Source organism: Lichtheimia ornata, assembly GCF_029851405.1.
Source record: "Lichtheimia ornata isolate CBS 291.66 chromosome Unknown scaffold00071, whole genome shotgun sequence".
Taxonomy (NCBI): Eukaryota; Fungi; Mucoromycota; class Mucoromycetes; order Mucorales; family Lichtheimiaceae; genus Lichtheimia; species Lichtheimia ornata.
The window spans coordinates 90,692-106,079 of NW_026695391.1; the positions used below are offsets into that span (position 1 = coordinate 90,692).

Below are 15,388 nucleotides of genomic sequence, written 5' to 3' on the forward strand. Positions count from 1 at the left end.
CCCAACTTTTGCAAATTCCCCCAGATTGCTTCATTGTCGTAATAAAGGCAGTGATAAGATTAGCATTGTAGTCATATCCTTAATCATCAATCCAATGATCATGACATGAAAGAAAAGGTTGTTGGGTGGAAAAGCGGGATTATGCATAGGGTGCATGACGTTGTCTCTATGCATTGGTGATCAACCAATACCTGGTTTGATGTTTCCATGATCTCATGTATGATCTTCCTTTTTCTATACTTTCAAATGACAACCAGCAGTGGCAGTGGTAGAGGCAAACAACAATAGCATCTCATCGTACCATCATATACATGGATAACGCAAATGATCATCTATCCATTATCTAGACCCATTTTAGTAATCAAGAGGTGATGATTGAATGGTTACTTGAATGACATGAAGGAAGTGTGATAGTAGTAATTAAGATAGATCATGCATAATTCTGCTTGATGATGATTCAATGTTGCATAGGTGTATCGATCTTCCAATATCATTAAACGAGCAAGTCATTAAGCAAGATGTCATTGCTAATGGAGGTTTTATGATGATTGACAAGTGACATGGGGGGTTGCTAGGCAACGATTAGAGGAGTAGAATATGGTATGTAGTGGGTAGCTACTTGAATTTCAACCCCAGTTGTGGCAGGGAATCGAGCGTGGCCAATAAGTTACACGCTGGTGGAAATGATGGCTCCTTCTCTTCCGCCAACAGACAACGCTCTAGGCTACACCCATCAGCAATGGTACGATTATCAGCACAACCTATCCAAATGATTCCTTCTGTTACCTTTAAGCAGATGGATGGATGGATGAGATGCAATCGAGATGAAGAGTGGATGAATGGATAGAGCCGATGGATTAACAATATCTACCTATATCCATATTGTGTACCCACACGTATATATAGAGTGCCGAACAAACCGCCAAAACCAACAAGATGCGTGGTCTCCGCATCGAGAAGCTCGTCCTCAACATTTCCGTTGGCGAGTCTGGTGATCGTCTCACCCGTGCTGCCAAGGTGCTTGAACAATTGACTGGTCAAACTCCCGTTTACTCCAAGGCTCGTTACACTGTCCGTACCTTTGGTATTCGTCGTAACGAAAAGATTGCCGTTCACGTTACCGTCCGTGGCCCCAAGGCTGAGGAAATCTTGGAACGTGGTTTGAAGGTCAAGGAATACGAACTTCGTGCTCGCAACTTTTCCGAGACTGGTAACTTTGGTTTTGGTATCGATGAGCACATCGATTTGGGTATCAAGTATGATCCTTCCATTGGTATCTACGGTATGGACTACTTTGTCGTCATGGGTCGTCCTGGTTACCGTGTTGCTCGTCGCAAGCACCAAAAGAGCACCGTTGGCTTCAACCACCGCATCAAGAAGGTAAAATGGAATAATAACGATTTCACATCACACCAACATAGCTCTAACATGGGATGGGTATTTTCTTTAGGAGGAATCCATGGATTGGTTCAAGTCTCGCGTAAGTATTTGAATCTCGAGGGAATTGGAGTATGCCATGAATAGCGATTAACACATGAATTCCTTTTTTAGTTCGATGGTATCATCCTCAACAAATAAGTTTATCGACTTGTCTTTTTGTGCGCGTCAATAAAACGATCTTTGAAACGAAAATGAAAGCATGATTACTATCAGCAGCAATATGATGTATAATGAGATTTATTTGATAATGGAATGGAATGGTGTGTGATATAAAGATATAGAATGTACATGTGTGTGTGTACATGTCAATGGGGGTGGGGGGATCATGCAGCATCGAGGCACAAACCACTTGCTCAGCCACCAAATAGCCAATCAATAGTAGTCTCGCTGGGAGACGCGAGTGAGCGCTGGTTGTGGTGTGTGTGGTTCCTTTTCAGCGCACCCAATCGATCGTCATTCCATTGAAAGAAATAATATAGCCACCATGGTAAGCCTTGAAGACGAGTCAACAGCATCCGATCTACATGACCATGCTCTATTGGCAGCCGCTTGCTAATGCTTGTCCTGTGTAGTCGTCCAAAGGATCGAAGATGACGAATATCATCAACTACCGTCTCCGTATCACCTTGTCGGATTCGCGTACATTGACGGGTCAAATGCTTGCTTTCGACAAACATATGAACTTGGTGCTCGCTGATTGTGAAGAGTTCCGCAAGATCAAACCAAAGGGCAAAAAAGCAGACCAAGAAGAGCTTGAACAGAAACGAACACTTGGCTTGGTTATCCTAAGAGGCGAGACGATTGTCAGTATCAGCATAGATGGCCCCCCTCCTCCACAAGCACAAGAATCAAAGTTACGAGGACCTGCAATGGCAGCAGGCATGGGTATTGGCAGAGTAAGTAATCCATGGGATGTATAGAGACGAGTTATTCATCATTGGGGTTGTCATTTTTTTAGCCAGCTGGACGTGGTTTGCCTGCAGCTCCTCCTCCTGGTGCTCCAATGACTGGTTTGGCAGGTCCTGTAAGAGGTGTTGGTGGTCCTTCTCCACAGGTAACATTGGGTATGCGTGATCTATGTAAGACCTTTGATATTAAATGCTACATGTACATTGTAGATGATGCAACCAAGACCTGGTGGTATTCAAGCTGGCCCTGTTGCTTATGGTCGGCCACCTATGCCTCCACCTGGTCAAGGCGTAAGTATCAATGGACAATTGTACTATGGAATTTTGATATTCATATATGGATTTATATAGCCTATGCCACCTGGATTCCGGCCACCACCTGGTATGCCACCACAAAACTTCAGACCTCCACCACCTGGATTTCGTCCACCCCCACCCCCACCAGGCGCTCCAGGCAATTTCAGGCCCGGGATGGTAAGAGAAAAGAAAGGAAACAATGGGCTATACAAAAAGCGTTGTTAATCATCTTTGTTTAATAGCCTCCATATCCTCCTCAAGGCGGTCCTTATGGTAGACCCCCATCGTCACAGTAATGCTGCACAATTGTTTTCTTTTACTTGTATGTGATAAATGTGGAATGTGATTTGCGTTATGTCTTTTGTCTTTTCATTGTCGTGGATGTTGCTGCTTTACGATCCTCTGTGATAACTTGAAAATGAGCAAGCGCACACACATGGATAGTGATCATCATCATCATCATCATCATCATCATCAAAGCTCGATCACGTTATTGCACGACATCATTCGTTTACATAAGAGAAATTGCGATCCAAATTGTGTTCCTGTGTATCTTCCCAGTAGATGGATTCCAACCCCCCACCTAGAATGACTCAATTCAAAGACATCGTACTTTCCAATACATATTATAGAATAGGCTTATGCTATGACATGTAAAAGATCCATGTTTTGGAGTGGGTTTTCGATATCCTATGAGCTGAATGAGTGAGAGGAGGGTGCATGATGTAAATTCAAACACTGATTAGGTGGATAGGTGGGATATGGATGAACAAAGTTTACATTTGATTCACCTATTAAAAACATTCCTAGCTCTAGGACCAAAGTAAAAGAAAGGTTTACATGGTGGGTTTTATTATAAGGAATACGGATGTGGACATTGTATACAGCTGCATGATATTGTTCTATTTTAGTACATCTACTCAGCATGGTGATAACCTGTTCCCTGCCGACACAGATCTTCTTGGAAACACGTATGTACGACGACACCGCTGAATCCAATGCATGATGGAATCCATAAACGAGTGCTTACGATTGTTGTGTGGCACAAGCAGACATTGTGGTATAGAAAGGGAAAAAGTCAATGTTCGGATTTTGCTATGCATTGATTGATGGACGCTTACCATTGGTTCAAGCCATGCAAGTCCGCAGAGCGTAGAAAACAATCGTGGTTGCTTGGAAGCAAGAACGCACTTTTGCTTTCACACACCAACTCATTCGTCTTTCCCTCATGGCTACTCGTGTTTATATTGGACGTCTTGCTCGTGACGCACGTGAACGTGATTTGGAACGTCTCTTCAAGGGATACGGCGATATCCGTGAAATCAACATCAAGAACGGCTACGGCTTTGTTGAATTCAAGGATCCTAGAGATGCTGAGGATGTCGTGTACGATTTCCATGGCAAGGACTTTTTAGGTGAAAGGTAAGCTATTCGTCATATCGATACAATGAATGTATGTATTGATATGGATACCTTTTAGAATCATTGTGGAGATTGCTCGTGGTACTCGTCGTGGCCGTGAAGATCGTCGTCGTCGTGATGATCGGTATGATAGCATATCAACCACCATAGCAACCACAACAACAACCACTGATATCATGCACTTCTTTGTAGTCGTTCGTATCGTCTCTTTGTTGAAGACATCCCTAGTGGCACCAGCTGGCAGGTACGAATCATTGCAATACGCCCACAAAAAAGAAGAGGGATGATGAAAATGAGGATGACAAAGAGATCCCATGTCTCTTGAACCTCTTTTATTGTTCCCCATTTGGTCGATTGGTTTGGTGGCTCTTGGTCCTTTTATCCACCCCTCTGAATGGATGCTCTCCCTGGATCCTTTCTCTCTCTTCTCTCTTTTCCTTTCTTGTGGGGCAAAACTGGGACAACAACGAATCGTTTCTCTAAATCAATCTTCTCTCTCTCTCTTCCCATGGTCCGCGGCTCTCTTTTTTGTGCCTTGTCTGCCCATACCAATAGGATCTCAAGGATTTGATGCGTAAAGCAGGTGAAGTGACATTTGCTGATATCATTCGCAGTCGTCCTGGTGAAGGGTAAGGTTTCCTTTTCTTCTTTAATCATGTTACAAGCAACATTTTATTCATGGACTTATCCTATTTATAGTGTGGTTGAATTTGCCCATCGCTCTGATATGGAATATGCTTTGAGAAAGTTGGATGATGCTGATCTTAATGGCCAACGTATTCGATTGTTCGAGGTATGTAAATTCAAACATCCAAACTTTATACAACAATGGTATCTCATCATTGAATCTAGGATCGTCGTTCGTCACGTCGTTCTCGTAGTCGTTCTGTATCACGTAGCCGTTCTCCACGTCGTCGTTCATCTCGCCGTAGCAGATATTCGCGCTCTCGTACTCCTTCTCGATCCCGTTCTCCTTCACGCTCTCGCTCTCCTTCACCACGTCGTTCTTCGCGTCATCGTAGTAGCCGTCATCGTGAAGATGAAGATGTTCGTTCTCGCTCTCGTACACCTGAAGATGAACCTCGTAGAGGAGATGATCGTAGCCCTGCAGCAGATCGTAGCCGTTCCCGTACTCCTCCTTCTCGTTCCCCTTCGCGCAGGTAAGGATTCTCTAATCATTTCAATGTTGAACGACATGATGAGCTAACCATATCCATATCATGTAGCCCTGAGGAACCCAGAGATTAGTAGTGCAATCAAGAATAGGGATCATGCATTGAATGGTTTGTTGACAAAAGAAAATACACAAAAGACTTGGTCATGTGATTGTGAGGGTTGTTGTTTTCAACACTACAGTGAAGAAATACATATAAAAGGGAAAAAAAACAAAAGCAACCGTATTTACGGGGAAGAATGTGTGTATATGGAAGAACACGTGTGTTTGTGTGTGTGTGTAATCTATTTACAGTGGTGTTTGTATGGACAAAGAGTGTGTGTGTGAGAGGACTATATGGATCAACAATGCAGGAACAGACACATGGATCATCGAGTGATAGCGGTGGGTGCTGCACGACGTTGATTGTTGTTATGGTGTTGAGCAAAGTTCAAGTATTTGCCTTTACAAGTAGATCGAATGCTGGTGGTGGTGGTTCCTTTGCTCCTGTATTGACTATTGAGAATAGCTGTTGGACGTGGGGAAGGTGGACTCGTCATTTCAACATGTTGCTGTTGGTGTACTAAACGTTGCTGTTCATGTAATTTTTGATGGAACACATCCACTAGCCTCACAAATCGCTTTTTGTTTTCCTCTGGACGTTGACGGCAATGGGTGGAGGTTGTTGACATGGTCGATAATGATGATGATGAACATGTAACGGTAGAGGATGAGGATAAAGGTGGTCGTAGCAACTTTCGAGGTACGTAATGTTTACGAGCGGGATCGTCTTCCGGTGGTGGGGTCAAGGAGGAGTAACGAGTCAAGCGTTGTCCTATTAAATGAAACACAAGGGGGGTTCCCCAAAAGAGGAGAGCAACACATTTACCGTCAATTTCTTATTCACTCTCATGAAACAGACCAAAGGGGGCTGGTTCGGTCAAAGCAGAATATAAAAAAAAGCACTTTACCTGTTATGCTTTGCAACGGTGCCATTGCATCATGAACGGCAGTGGTTACATTCTTAGTGTGATGTTGTTGTTGTGTTAGGCGACGAGTTGTTGAAGGAACAAGAGGACGATGATGTTGTTGTACATTGCTGCTGCTGGTGGTAAACGATGATGTATCAAAGATTGATCCTCTTCTTGTCCGCCTTCTTCTAGTTGTTGCAGTAGTAGCATTATTGCCGTTGCAACTAGAAAACCACTCATCCATGGCATGTTGATCTGGTTTCTTTGCGTGTGGTGCTGGTATAGGTGGAGGTGGAGGTGGCATGTGTGAATTGTTATCGTTTTCTAGTAATGTTAGAGATACTCGTTTACGCTCAGCTGTAGCACTTGCTAACTTCTTGAGTAAACGTGATCGTGGAGGAAATTCGTATTGCTCTTGTTCAGGTGTCAGTGTTTGAGGAACATGAATCTCGACGGTACCATCTGGAAAACGTTGAATGGCGGCCTGTGATGTTATGAAGCCCATTGATAAGTGGATGAAACGTAAAGGAGAAACAAGGAGAAAGAGGAAAATGGGGTTTTTTGTGTTGTTGATGATGCAGGTTGGTGGTAATAGTGATGGTGCTTGTGCTGAGTGTGTACCTTTTTACGATCACCCCACACAAACATGGACCTACGATCCTGTCGTCGACGTAATTGCTTTTCCATGGCCTTGGCTGCTCTTGCAGCAATACGGCGTTGTTGTTCATCGCTTATGATGTTGTTGCAAGTTGATGGGCGGCTTGTTGATAATGATGATGATGAGGGAATAGGAGGGCCCGTGCGTTTGTTGCTCGATAAATGAGCTTGTTTAGAGGTCGTCGTGGGATTATTCTTTTCTTTGCTGCGATCATGCATCTTTTGCATATTTTACACGTTGTGTTGGTTACACGTAGCAGGGTTGACCCCGACAAGAAAGACGCATATACAGTTTCGGCTTACGCCACACAAGCACGCGCAATACACAAAGAGAGCACACGGACTGGTGTACAAAAATAAGGGGCTGTGTGCTGCAAACACAGATAAAAAAGATGGTCGTAGCAGTAGTGTGTAAACGAACGAGAGGTTGATTGATGATGTAGCAATCAAGGCACAAGATGTTACTCCTTGTTTTAAAGGGGATTGTTGTAAGGGGGGAGGAGGATGAAAATGGAGAAACAAGTGAGGATGTGTGCGTAAAATGTATAAATGTATATATGCTTGTGCGTGTGCGTGTATAATAAAATGAAAGAAAAAGAGAGAGAAAGAGAGAAAGAGAGTTCACAGAAAGAGAAAAGAAGAAAAGAGAGGAAGGAGGTCGGATCCCGTTTCGACGAAAGTATCAAATAAAAAGTAAGGTTTAGGGCAGCGTAGCAACTTTTTACAAAACCATAGTTGACAATATGCGAAGCAGGTTACACTAGCAAAGAATTGCTGCACACGTTCCTCTTTTTCACTCTCACACGGATCCATATTTATTATCATGGTGCAAGGGGAGCTGCATTGGAATCCCATAACTAGTATATCGCACGGCCCGACGCAGCATTTTGCTCGTTCACGGGACGCATATAAATTATTCATATTCGGTTTACTCGTACATCTTTTGAGGGGTAAGTGGCGGAGGCAAGTTATTAGTCGAACGACTAGAAAAGAAAATTGGTGTGAGTAAATGGGTTATAAAATGGCTGTGCGTGCGTGTGTGTGTGTGTGTGTGTGTGTGCTTTCTCTTTTGTGTGTGTCTCACTTACCCTGCATCACCCGATGATGGTGATGATGATGATGTATTGCCTTCTGCAACTCGTTGCGTATCAGCGAATGGATCAAAGGGATCAACCGCCACCAAGGGTGCTGCTGTTGATGTTGCATTCTTGTTGTTGTCACCTCCGCCATGCAGGTCGAAATTCACAGCAGGTTGTTGTGATGATGAGCTGCTGCTACCACCATCAGCTGGTCGAGGTTGATGGAAAGGATTGTTACTTCCACTGCTGCTATCGCCAAGCCCAAGTAAATCGACATCACCCTCTTGTTGTTGTTGTTGATGCTGCAATGGGTTGGCTTTTATCAGTAACCCCGATAATATGTGCTTCCATCATCGTGTCATTTTTTTCTCCTTCTCCTTTCTCCCCGTCTTACCGGTCGTGTGCTTCGGTTGTGCAGTGTTTCGGAATTTCTTGTTGCTTCGTTCATTGCACGCCGCTCCAGCATATCGTCGTACGCCTTAAAGGCCGTCACCAACTCACTGTTGGCTTCCAATAGGGACGCTGTTGGGCATGTACATCATCAGAGTTAAAGTTCTGTGTCACAACATCTGTGCTATATTGTGTACACGCGCGGCACACCAACTTACAAATGATATCAGAGTCATTGCAGGTCTCCAAATGTCGTGCCAGGATCTTTTGGAACATTTTGCATTTGCCATAAAACTCCTGCATGTATATAAAAGATCATGATAAGCAATGCCATTCGTTCAAGAAGGAATAAAAACACGAACTTGTATCAGCTCATTCTTTGTAATGTCCTCTTGCGTGGGATCCGTGAATGATAACGTTTGTGAGAATAACTGAGCGTTGTTCTTGGCTAGTAACACATCGCTTGCTGGATCCGCAGAAGCCTGATGGAATTAGTTAGTGACTCATTCTATCAGCCATGACGCGTATCTCCCATCCTCGGCATAACATCCCGATCCCTTTTTGTGCCCCAATCTATGTTACCTGTTGCTGTTGTTGTTGTTGTTGCTGTTGCTGTCTATGGTGTTGCTGTTGTTGTAATTGGAATTGTGCTGGGGTTGCAAGCCGAAAAACAAGATTTTGAGTGCCACGTCTTGGAGGAGGAGCATGTGATGTTCCATGCGTCAATCTTTCATAGACACGATGCACACCAATGAAGCCTGGGTCAGCACCATATCGCGTCACCCAATTTTGAAGGCACGTAACCAGCTTGCTGTGAACTTGATCGTTGGAAGACTATGATGAACGGGGTTAGTGTACCTCTCCTAATCTGGGTTCTACAACATGATATTTCGGATGAATCTATCCACATACCTTGCTCGTAGCTAACGTGTCCAAATCCTCAGCAAATGATTTTGCAGACAACTGGCCTAGATGATGATGATGATTATCTCTGTCAGTCATCATTCAACTTCACTTTTGCTTTGAATACACTCACTTTGGAATTTGGCTTGGCAATTTTGAGATAAAGCATCGAGTAGCTGTTGTTGCATAAATCCATTATCCGCACAATGAAATTAGCATGTTATCCTTCTGTATATGGAGTATCCTCCTCCTCCTCAACCCTCCAAAAAAGGACCCAACAAAAACAATACCCCATATTACATACCTCGAGTGCAAGTATTTGTGTTTGTGGTTGATCAGCCAACATCTTCTTCTGCAACAGCTTACGAGCTTCCTTGGCACCTTGCTCGGTATTGTTGACTACATCGCATATGGCAAAGACGAGGGACCAGTCCATTTCTTGCATGGAGGGATCAGTAGCCTTCTCTAGATGTGTTGTGTATAACTGAATGAGCTTGTTTGCATCTTGATAAAGGAAGAGTTTACAATGCTACTTGCCGACATTGGTAGTGATGGTGGTTGGTGTTATCTTTTTGGAGAAGATATTCTTCATGTTGTGGAAGGTGTAAAAGAGAGAGAGAGAGAGAGAGAACAAAAGAGGTATCAATATATTGGTTTATTGGGTTATGGATAATCGAGTCCGGTGAAACAAAGGAAAGTCCAAGCAGCTACCTCTATCCAATCAAAAGGGTGATGCCAAGAAGAGGATCGTTTCAACATGCTCACGTGGTTGTTGTCTTTTTCATCATCATTTCACATCCAATGACAATACTTCGTGGATGACAGCTTCGATGCCAAAACAAACAAAAGTAAATCATGGTTTAATATCTTGCACTACTATGCGTAGAGAAACGACGAGGAGGAACAGTAGCAGTTGTAGTAGTAGTAGGGGGTGGAGGAGGAAGAGGGGTTGTTGGTGGAGGGTGCCTTGGTGGCATCATGAGAGCATCCATCGAATAACGCGCGTAACGAGGAGGTCGATCTTCATGCTCAAAATGGAAGAGATCCACTGCTGATACTGTAGATGGTGATGATTGTTCAACATTATTGTCTCGACGTCGCATCGTTGTTGCTGATGTATCCAATGATTGTGGTGATAAGGGAGGTGAACGATGTTGCAGCTGACGACGACATGATACCATCCTATCCGAGGTGGTAGTCAATCGACGACGCAAACGAGTTTGAGCATTTTGTGAAAAGGCATTGGCCAGCAACGCAGACGAAGGACGCTGGGTATCGTTACTGCTGTAAGTAGATAAGGCAGGTGATAAAGGCAATGATGATGTGGTGGTAGTATTGATATTGTTGTTGTTGTTGCTATGGATACTGTTGCTGGGTGGTTGTGCTGGTGAATAGTTATCGTAAGTTGAGGAAGCAATGACACTATTGCTGCCAATGGTATCGAGCGAATCGTTTGACTGGTATCCAAGTGCAAAAGATAATGATACTGGACGACGTGAAGATGAAAATGACGAGGAGGATGAAGTGACAGAGGATGCATCATGTTGCTGATAAGGAGCCAGCTCCTCGCTGCTATGGTTGGGTTTCTCATCTTGAAGATCCAATCTTTCCAGCCACTTATCAAGTACGCTATCATTGTTGTCATTATCATTGTTGTTGTTGCTGCTGCTGCTGGAGATCAAGTTTTGGTCAATCGATGTCATGCTGGTATTGTGATAAGTTGACGATGATGATCCAACACCACCACACTGATGTTGAGCTTGAAGATGCTTATCAAGGTGTGCTTGAATCATTTCCATCCACACTTGTCCTTCCATCCCATTCTCTGCGTATAGTAGTTGGTTCAAATGATGCCTGCATCTTGATTCAATTCGAAAAGCATACGGCGACTGCTTGACTGGGTGCTTGCTCACTTTTCGATAGTGTTTCAGCTCAATGACACCCGCCGGTTTCACATCGTTCTAATGGTGGTCCCTTCCCATTGAGTACTATGGTCTTGTACACGCGCACACACACTTGGGTATACTTACAGGTTGCTTATAGTAACGTAGTTCATTATCCTTGAGCACAAAGTAACGTCTTCGCCATGTCTTGTGAATGTTCAGCCAGCTGAGCTTGTAGAGCCACCCTTCACGGAATGTGGAAACAGTGGTCGTTGACATGTGTCAAAGTGACAGCAACAAAAAGGGGAAAACGAGTAGAGTGAGTCAAAGCGCCGTCGTGTGGAAGAAGAGCAATATCCGGGTCAAGTTTGAAAATTAATACCATAAAACGGCGGCGGTGGTAGAGAAAGCACTGTCCACGTGCTAATCGTTCTCTTAGTTTCTTTCTGCCCTGAAGCATTGGAGACGTGCATCGTCTTGCATCCGTCACCTACATATGTATTTTTACTTCCTACTATAATACCATATACATATGCGATCACATCTCCCGTGTAGTATAGACATTGATTGGATATAAGAGATAAAATGCGCTTTTTAATATCACTGGCTGATCAGTAATGGCTGCTGCTTCTTTTCATGTCACAACGCTTCTTTGGCAATCGTTGACGTGATCCCATCATCAGACCAAGGTCATAATGATATAAGATCTCTTCACCTATATACCCTTTTTCTCATACGTATTATCACAACCCATACACTACTCAAATCCAAACACACACACACACACACACACACACACACCGCACACATCAGGAAATTTCATCGTGGAGGAGCGTGAACTCTCGGCTGTGTCCGATTTGCGCCTTTCTTGTATTGTTGTACGACGCTATTCTGATGATCGGCAAATTGCAAATCGTAACGCGTTTGCTGTCTCAAGGGTTCATCTCCCCCATTCATCAAATTATTCTCCATTACATACGCAAGTATCACTCTATTGCCTTGAATTGGATCTACAACATGCTGTAGCATTTACTCGCATCATCCGAAAACAGTAACTAGCCTCTCACCACCACATGCCCTGTCACTTGGGTCCACTTTGCTGGTTCTGAACATGATGTAATCCCTTTTGATCGATATTCCACTGCATCCATTGTATAGGTAGATCTGATATTAGGCGTGGGACAGCCCCCAAAACCTCGTTGCTCTCTTCAAGTTTTGCTGTAGGAGGTTGGATGTCCGATAAACAATGATACCATGTACAAGCAATATTGCATAATTGAGTTCAAATTGTCCCATCCCTATCCATCCTTATTATCGTATGAAGGCGTATCCAAGGGGAAGATGGATCATCTAAATAGATTACTAGGATACATGAATGCAGCTATCGTGTGTACTAGACCACCCCCATTACGATGTTAAGCTAAGACGACGGCTACATGAAGCACTGCATTTCCTATCCTTTGTATGGGAAAAACCAACGCTTGCGTTGTACATATCAAACAGCAGCAATATAGATCGTTACGAACAAACACGTCAGCATCTCGTATTGCAACAAGCGTGGTGTATAATTATACATCAAGAGATGATGATTTAATGGCGAACCCAGTTACTTGGGCTCCCATTATTGCGTTTGTTATCACGTATTGTTGGATGATTAACCTTCTTATCATTGGGGAAAAAGATAAGCATATGAACAACGCAACATGCCATGTATGCTTTTCTTCTCTCCCACGCGTCAAAAACCCCGGTTACGTCTTACCAAGACATGTGGCCTTACAACCCAGCTGTGATCATTTCACGGGTGCATTTCTACATGTGGGAATCATAACGCACGGGCACCAACATGCTGAAAGATCATTATATTGAACAACGCGTATATACATGCGTCGTAGGACATGGTTAAAATATACCATGGTGAAGCACATGTGCAAAAAGAAAGATCTTGAGCTATTACTGCATTCGGTCAACAAGATGGGGAGCTGCTGTCATAAATGGTATGGCAGATGCAAGCTGTCAGGTCTGTGTGCGCACTATCTTGTGTCACCAGAATGTCATGGCGGGGACATAGGTCCGATTGAAAATTAAGTAACGCAGCTATGTAGCGTGCCTGTATACCAAGATCGGCCATTGTTGCCCAATCCACCTACCTTACATAATATCAACGTTGGTCCCTTTTCATCTTAGTATCCTGGATCATTGACCCTTAATAAAAACAAAGACTCAAAAAGTTGGCATCCCGTGAAACCAATCTTTTTTTATTTTTGGATCATTGACATGCTACTACTACAGCTGATTTGCATGATTTGGAAGTCCAAAAATTATCCTTGTTCATGAATATGGTGCATGGCAACTAATGGCATGGCAACTAATGGCATGGCAACCAATTACATGGCAACCAATTGCATGGGGTGATTACCTGATGGAAGAGCACAGCTACATACGACGACCACGTTTGAACATGACATCAACCTCAAGAACAAGGCCTGATGAGCGTTTCCATTCGCTCTCTTCTTCTCTCATCGCTGCAAGTGTTGCCTCAAACTGCCCAAAAGATTCATTTGGTAAAGTTGCCGCGGTCGTTGTGATCCCATATCAAAATTAGAGCAAGCTTAAGAGCGCCCTGTCAATTTCAGCTTTCAGATGATAGAGCAAACCATATCACCAAATCCAACTTTGCATATGTATGTATCATGGGACGAGGTAGCCATATCAAAGGAATGTGATCAACATGCAATTTGATTAGGTTTTACCATATTACAAGAGTCAAATGACACAATGATGACCACGACAATGTAATCAGGATAACAATGAAGCACTAATTAATGATCACAAAGAGCAAGACATGCATCAGCTTTCATCCACAGGTATGCGAGAAATGAGATACTCACCAATCCGGAGCACATACATGATGGTTTAAACAATCAAGGAGCCATGTGTGGGAGCATGGTGAGCGACACCATCATTTTGGGAATAATGTACTTCCATGCATGAATCGGTGGTTGGCATGAACCAATACCAGGTTGCAACATCCATCAAAGTCAATATGCCAGCAGATGATCTTTTCGGGTCATTAATTACTCATTGTCCCATAAGCGCCTCCCCATCACCGAAAGAGTTTTGCCATTGTCCTGCTACATGCATTCATGATGGTTGTATTTTTGTTGATCGAGCACTATAAGCGGCAATGATCCAAGTACATTGTTGATACTAAAGTGAAGCCCTATTTGGGTTGAGTACAAAGTATGATGCAAGAGTTATGGTACAAAAGCAAAACATGGTTCTTTGATATGCTATGTTGGTGTTGTAGCGTTGCTTGTTGATTATCGTCGCAAGAGGTAAACATTGTAAGAGAGAGGGGAGAGGGATTTAAGGGTGGAAAGGCTGAGAGAAAAAAAGGTTCCTCCACACGCAATAAAAACAATCCTCACGTTTATGATAGAGCCCTATAGCTACTGAAAGCTTGTTACCATTGGCAAGGATGCGAAGAATCCAATGGGATCAAGTAGCGAAAGAGGATCTTGGGTAAACAACTTTCAATTTTGAGCTCGAACAAGCAACCTTCCCAAGCAAGCGTCATGTACGCATAATAGCGATGATTCAGCTCCACCTAGATCAAGCCTAAGGTTACCATGCTATTAACCACAACCATCACCCTATAATAAGGTCAAGCTATTGCTATCATAAACCCGGAATCGTGCGATTACTATTTCGTCCATTCTCAAACTGCAGAGCTTGGCATAAAGTGGTACGCCACCTCCAGCGATATGTATTAGGCCTGCCGTATGGTATCGGTCATTTTGACCTGCAGCTTCAATCGATGGCGATGGTCATCCACCTTTTTCGTTATTAAACATCTCGCTTGTGCCACCCGATATCACGAGAATCGAGGTGTATGAAATTAATGGAGGTTCTTCTGTACAAGGTAGCACTAGTAGTATTCCTCTATGAGAACCTTGTAATAACAGCATACGGTCGTGAAGGTACATTGATTCATTATTACTCTGCTATACGTAGCAACGAGCGTCAAGGATCACTGTGCATGGCAAAAATGCATTGGATGGGTGATATTATAGATCACCTGGAAAGACAATAGCGAAAAAGTGATCCTGAGTTTGAACCATCCGATACATGAACAACGAATCATTGACGGAGGCGCACCGTAAACGTGAGACAAGACTTGATTCCCGCTAATTCAGCCGACAGGTACATAATACAAACAGCAAAGGTTTTCGTTCTTGTCATTCTTCCCCTTCCCTTTCCTTTTCAACGCATACCGCTTGTTCCC

At 43.5% G+C, this 15,388-nt stretch overlaps 6 protein-coding genes across 6 annotated transcripts; 3 read left to right on the forward strand and 3 right to left on the reverse strand.

Annotated features, from left to right (window-relative positions):
• Window positions 1-936: 936 nt before the first annotated feature.
• On the forward strand, window positions 937-1,578 carry O0I10_010513 (60S ribosomal protein L11; the record flags this gene model as incomplete). The annotated part of the gene is made up of 3 exons (XM_058490492.1): window positions 937-1,380; window positions 1,451-1,480; window positions 1,552-1,578. The coding sequence occupies 3 exons, from the start codon at window positions 937-939 to the stop codon at window positions 1,576-1,578; spliced, it is 501 nt and encodes a 166-aa protein (XP_058338746.1).
• A 346-nt stretch (window positions 1,579-1,924) lies between these two features.
• O0I10_010514 (uncharacterized protein) lies at window positions 1,925-2,941 on the forward strand (the record flags this gene model as incomplete). The annotated part of the gene is made up of 6 exons (XM_058490493.1): window positions 1,925-1,927; window positions 2,013-2,336; window positions 2,399-2,494; window positions 2,559-2,639; window positions 2,700-2,822; window positions 2,888-2,941. The coding sequence occupies 6 exons, from the start codon at window positions 1,925-1,927 to the stop codon at window positions 2,939-2,941; spliced, it is 681 nt and encodes a 226-aa protein (XP_058338747.1).
• A 932-nt stretch (window positions 2,942-3,873) lies between these two features.
• O0I10_010515 (uncharacterized protein) lies at window positions 3,874-5,393 on the forward strand (the record flags this gene model as incomplete). The annotated part of the gene is made up of 7 exons (XM_058490494.1): window positions 3,874-4,067; window positions 4,126-4,191; window positions 4,260-4,311; window positions 4,623-4,696; window positions 4,767-4,860; window positions 4,920-5,227; window positions 5,366-5,393. The coding sequence occupies 7 exons, from the start codon at window positions 3,874-3,876 to the stop codon at window positions 5,391-5,393; spliced, it is 816 nt and encodes a 271-aa protein (XP_058338748.1).
• Window positions 5,394-5,609: 216 nt separating this feature from the next.
• On the reverse strand, window positions 5,610-6,696 carry O0I10_010516 (uncharacterized protein; the record flags this gene model as incomplete). Its single annotated transcript, XM_058490495.1, has 2 exons — window positions 5,610-6,055; window positions 6,192-6,696. The coding sequence occupies 2 exons, from the start codon at window positions 6,694-6,696 to the stop codon at window positions 5,610-5,612; spliced, it is 951 nt and encodes a 316-aa protein (XP_058338749.1).
• Window positions 6,697-7,776: 1,080 nt separating this feature from the next.
• O0I10_010517 (uncharacterized protein) lies at window positions 7,777-9,812 on the reverse strand (the record flags this gene model as incomplete). Its single annotated transcript, XM_058490496.1, has 10 exons — window positions 7,777-7,831; window positions 7,937-8,229; window positions 8,322-8,449; window positions 8,536-8,614; window positions 8,680-8,799; window positions 8,900-9,151; window positions 9,230-9,285; window positions 9,354-9,396; window positions 9,525-9,685; window positions 9,758-9,812. 10 exons carry the CDS (start codon window positions 9,810-9,812, stop codon window positions 7,777-7,779), a joined length of 1,242 nt encoding a protein of 413 aa, XP_058338750.1.
• A 268-nt stretch (window positions 9,813-10,080) lies between these two features.
• On the reverse strand, window positions 10,081-11,382 carry O0I10_010518 (uncharacterized protein; the record flags this gene model as incomplete). Its single annotated transcript, XM_058490497.1, has 2 exons — window positions 10,081-11,181; window positions 11,251-11,382. 2 exons carry the CDS (start codon window positions 11,380-11,382, stop codon window positions 10,081-10,083), a joined length of 1,233 nt encoding a protein of 410 aa, XP_058338751.1.
• Window positions 11,383-15,388: the final 4,006 nt, after the last annotated feature.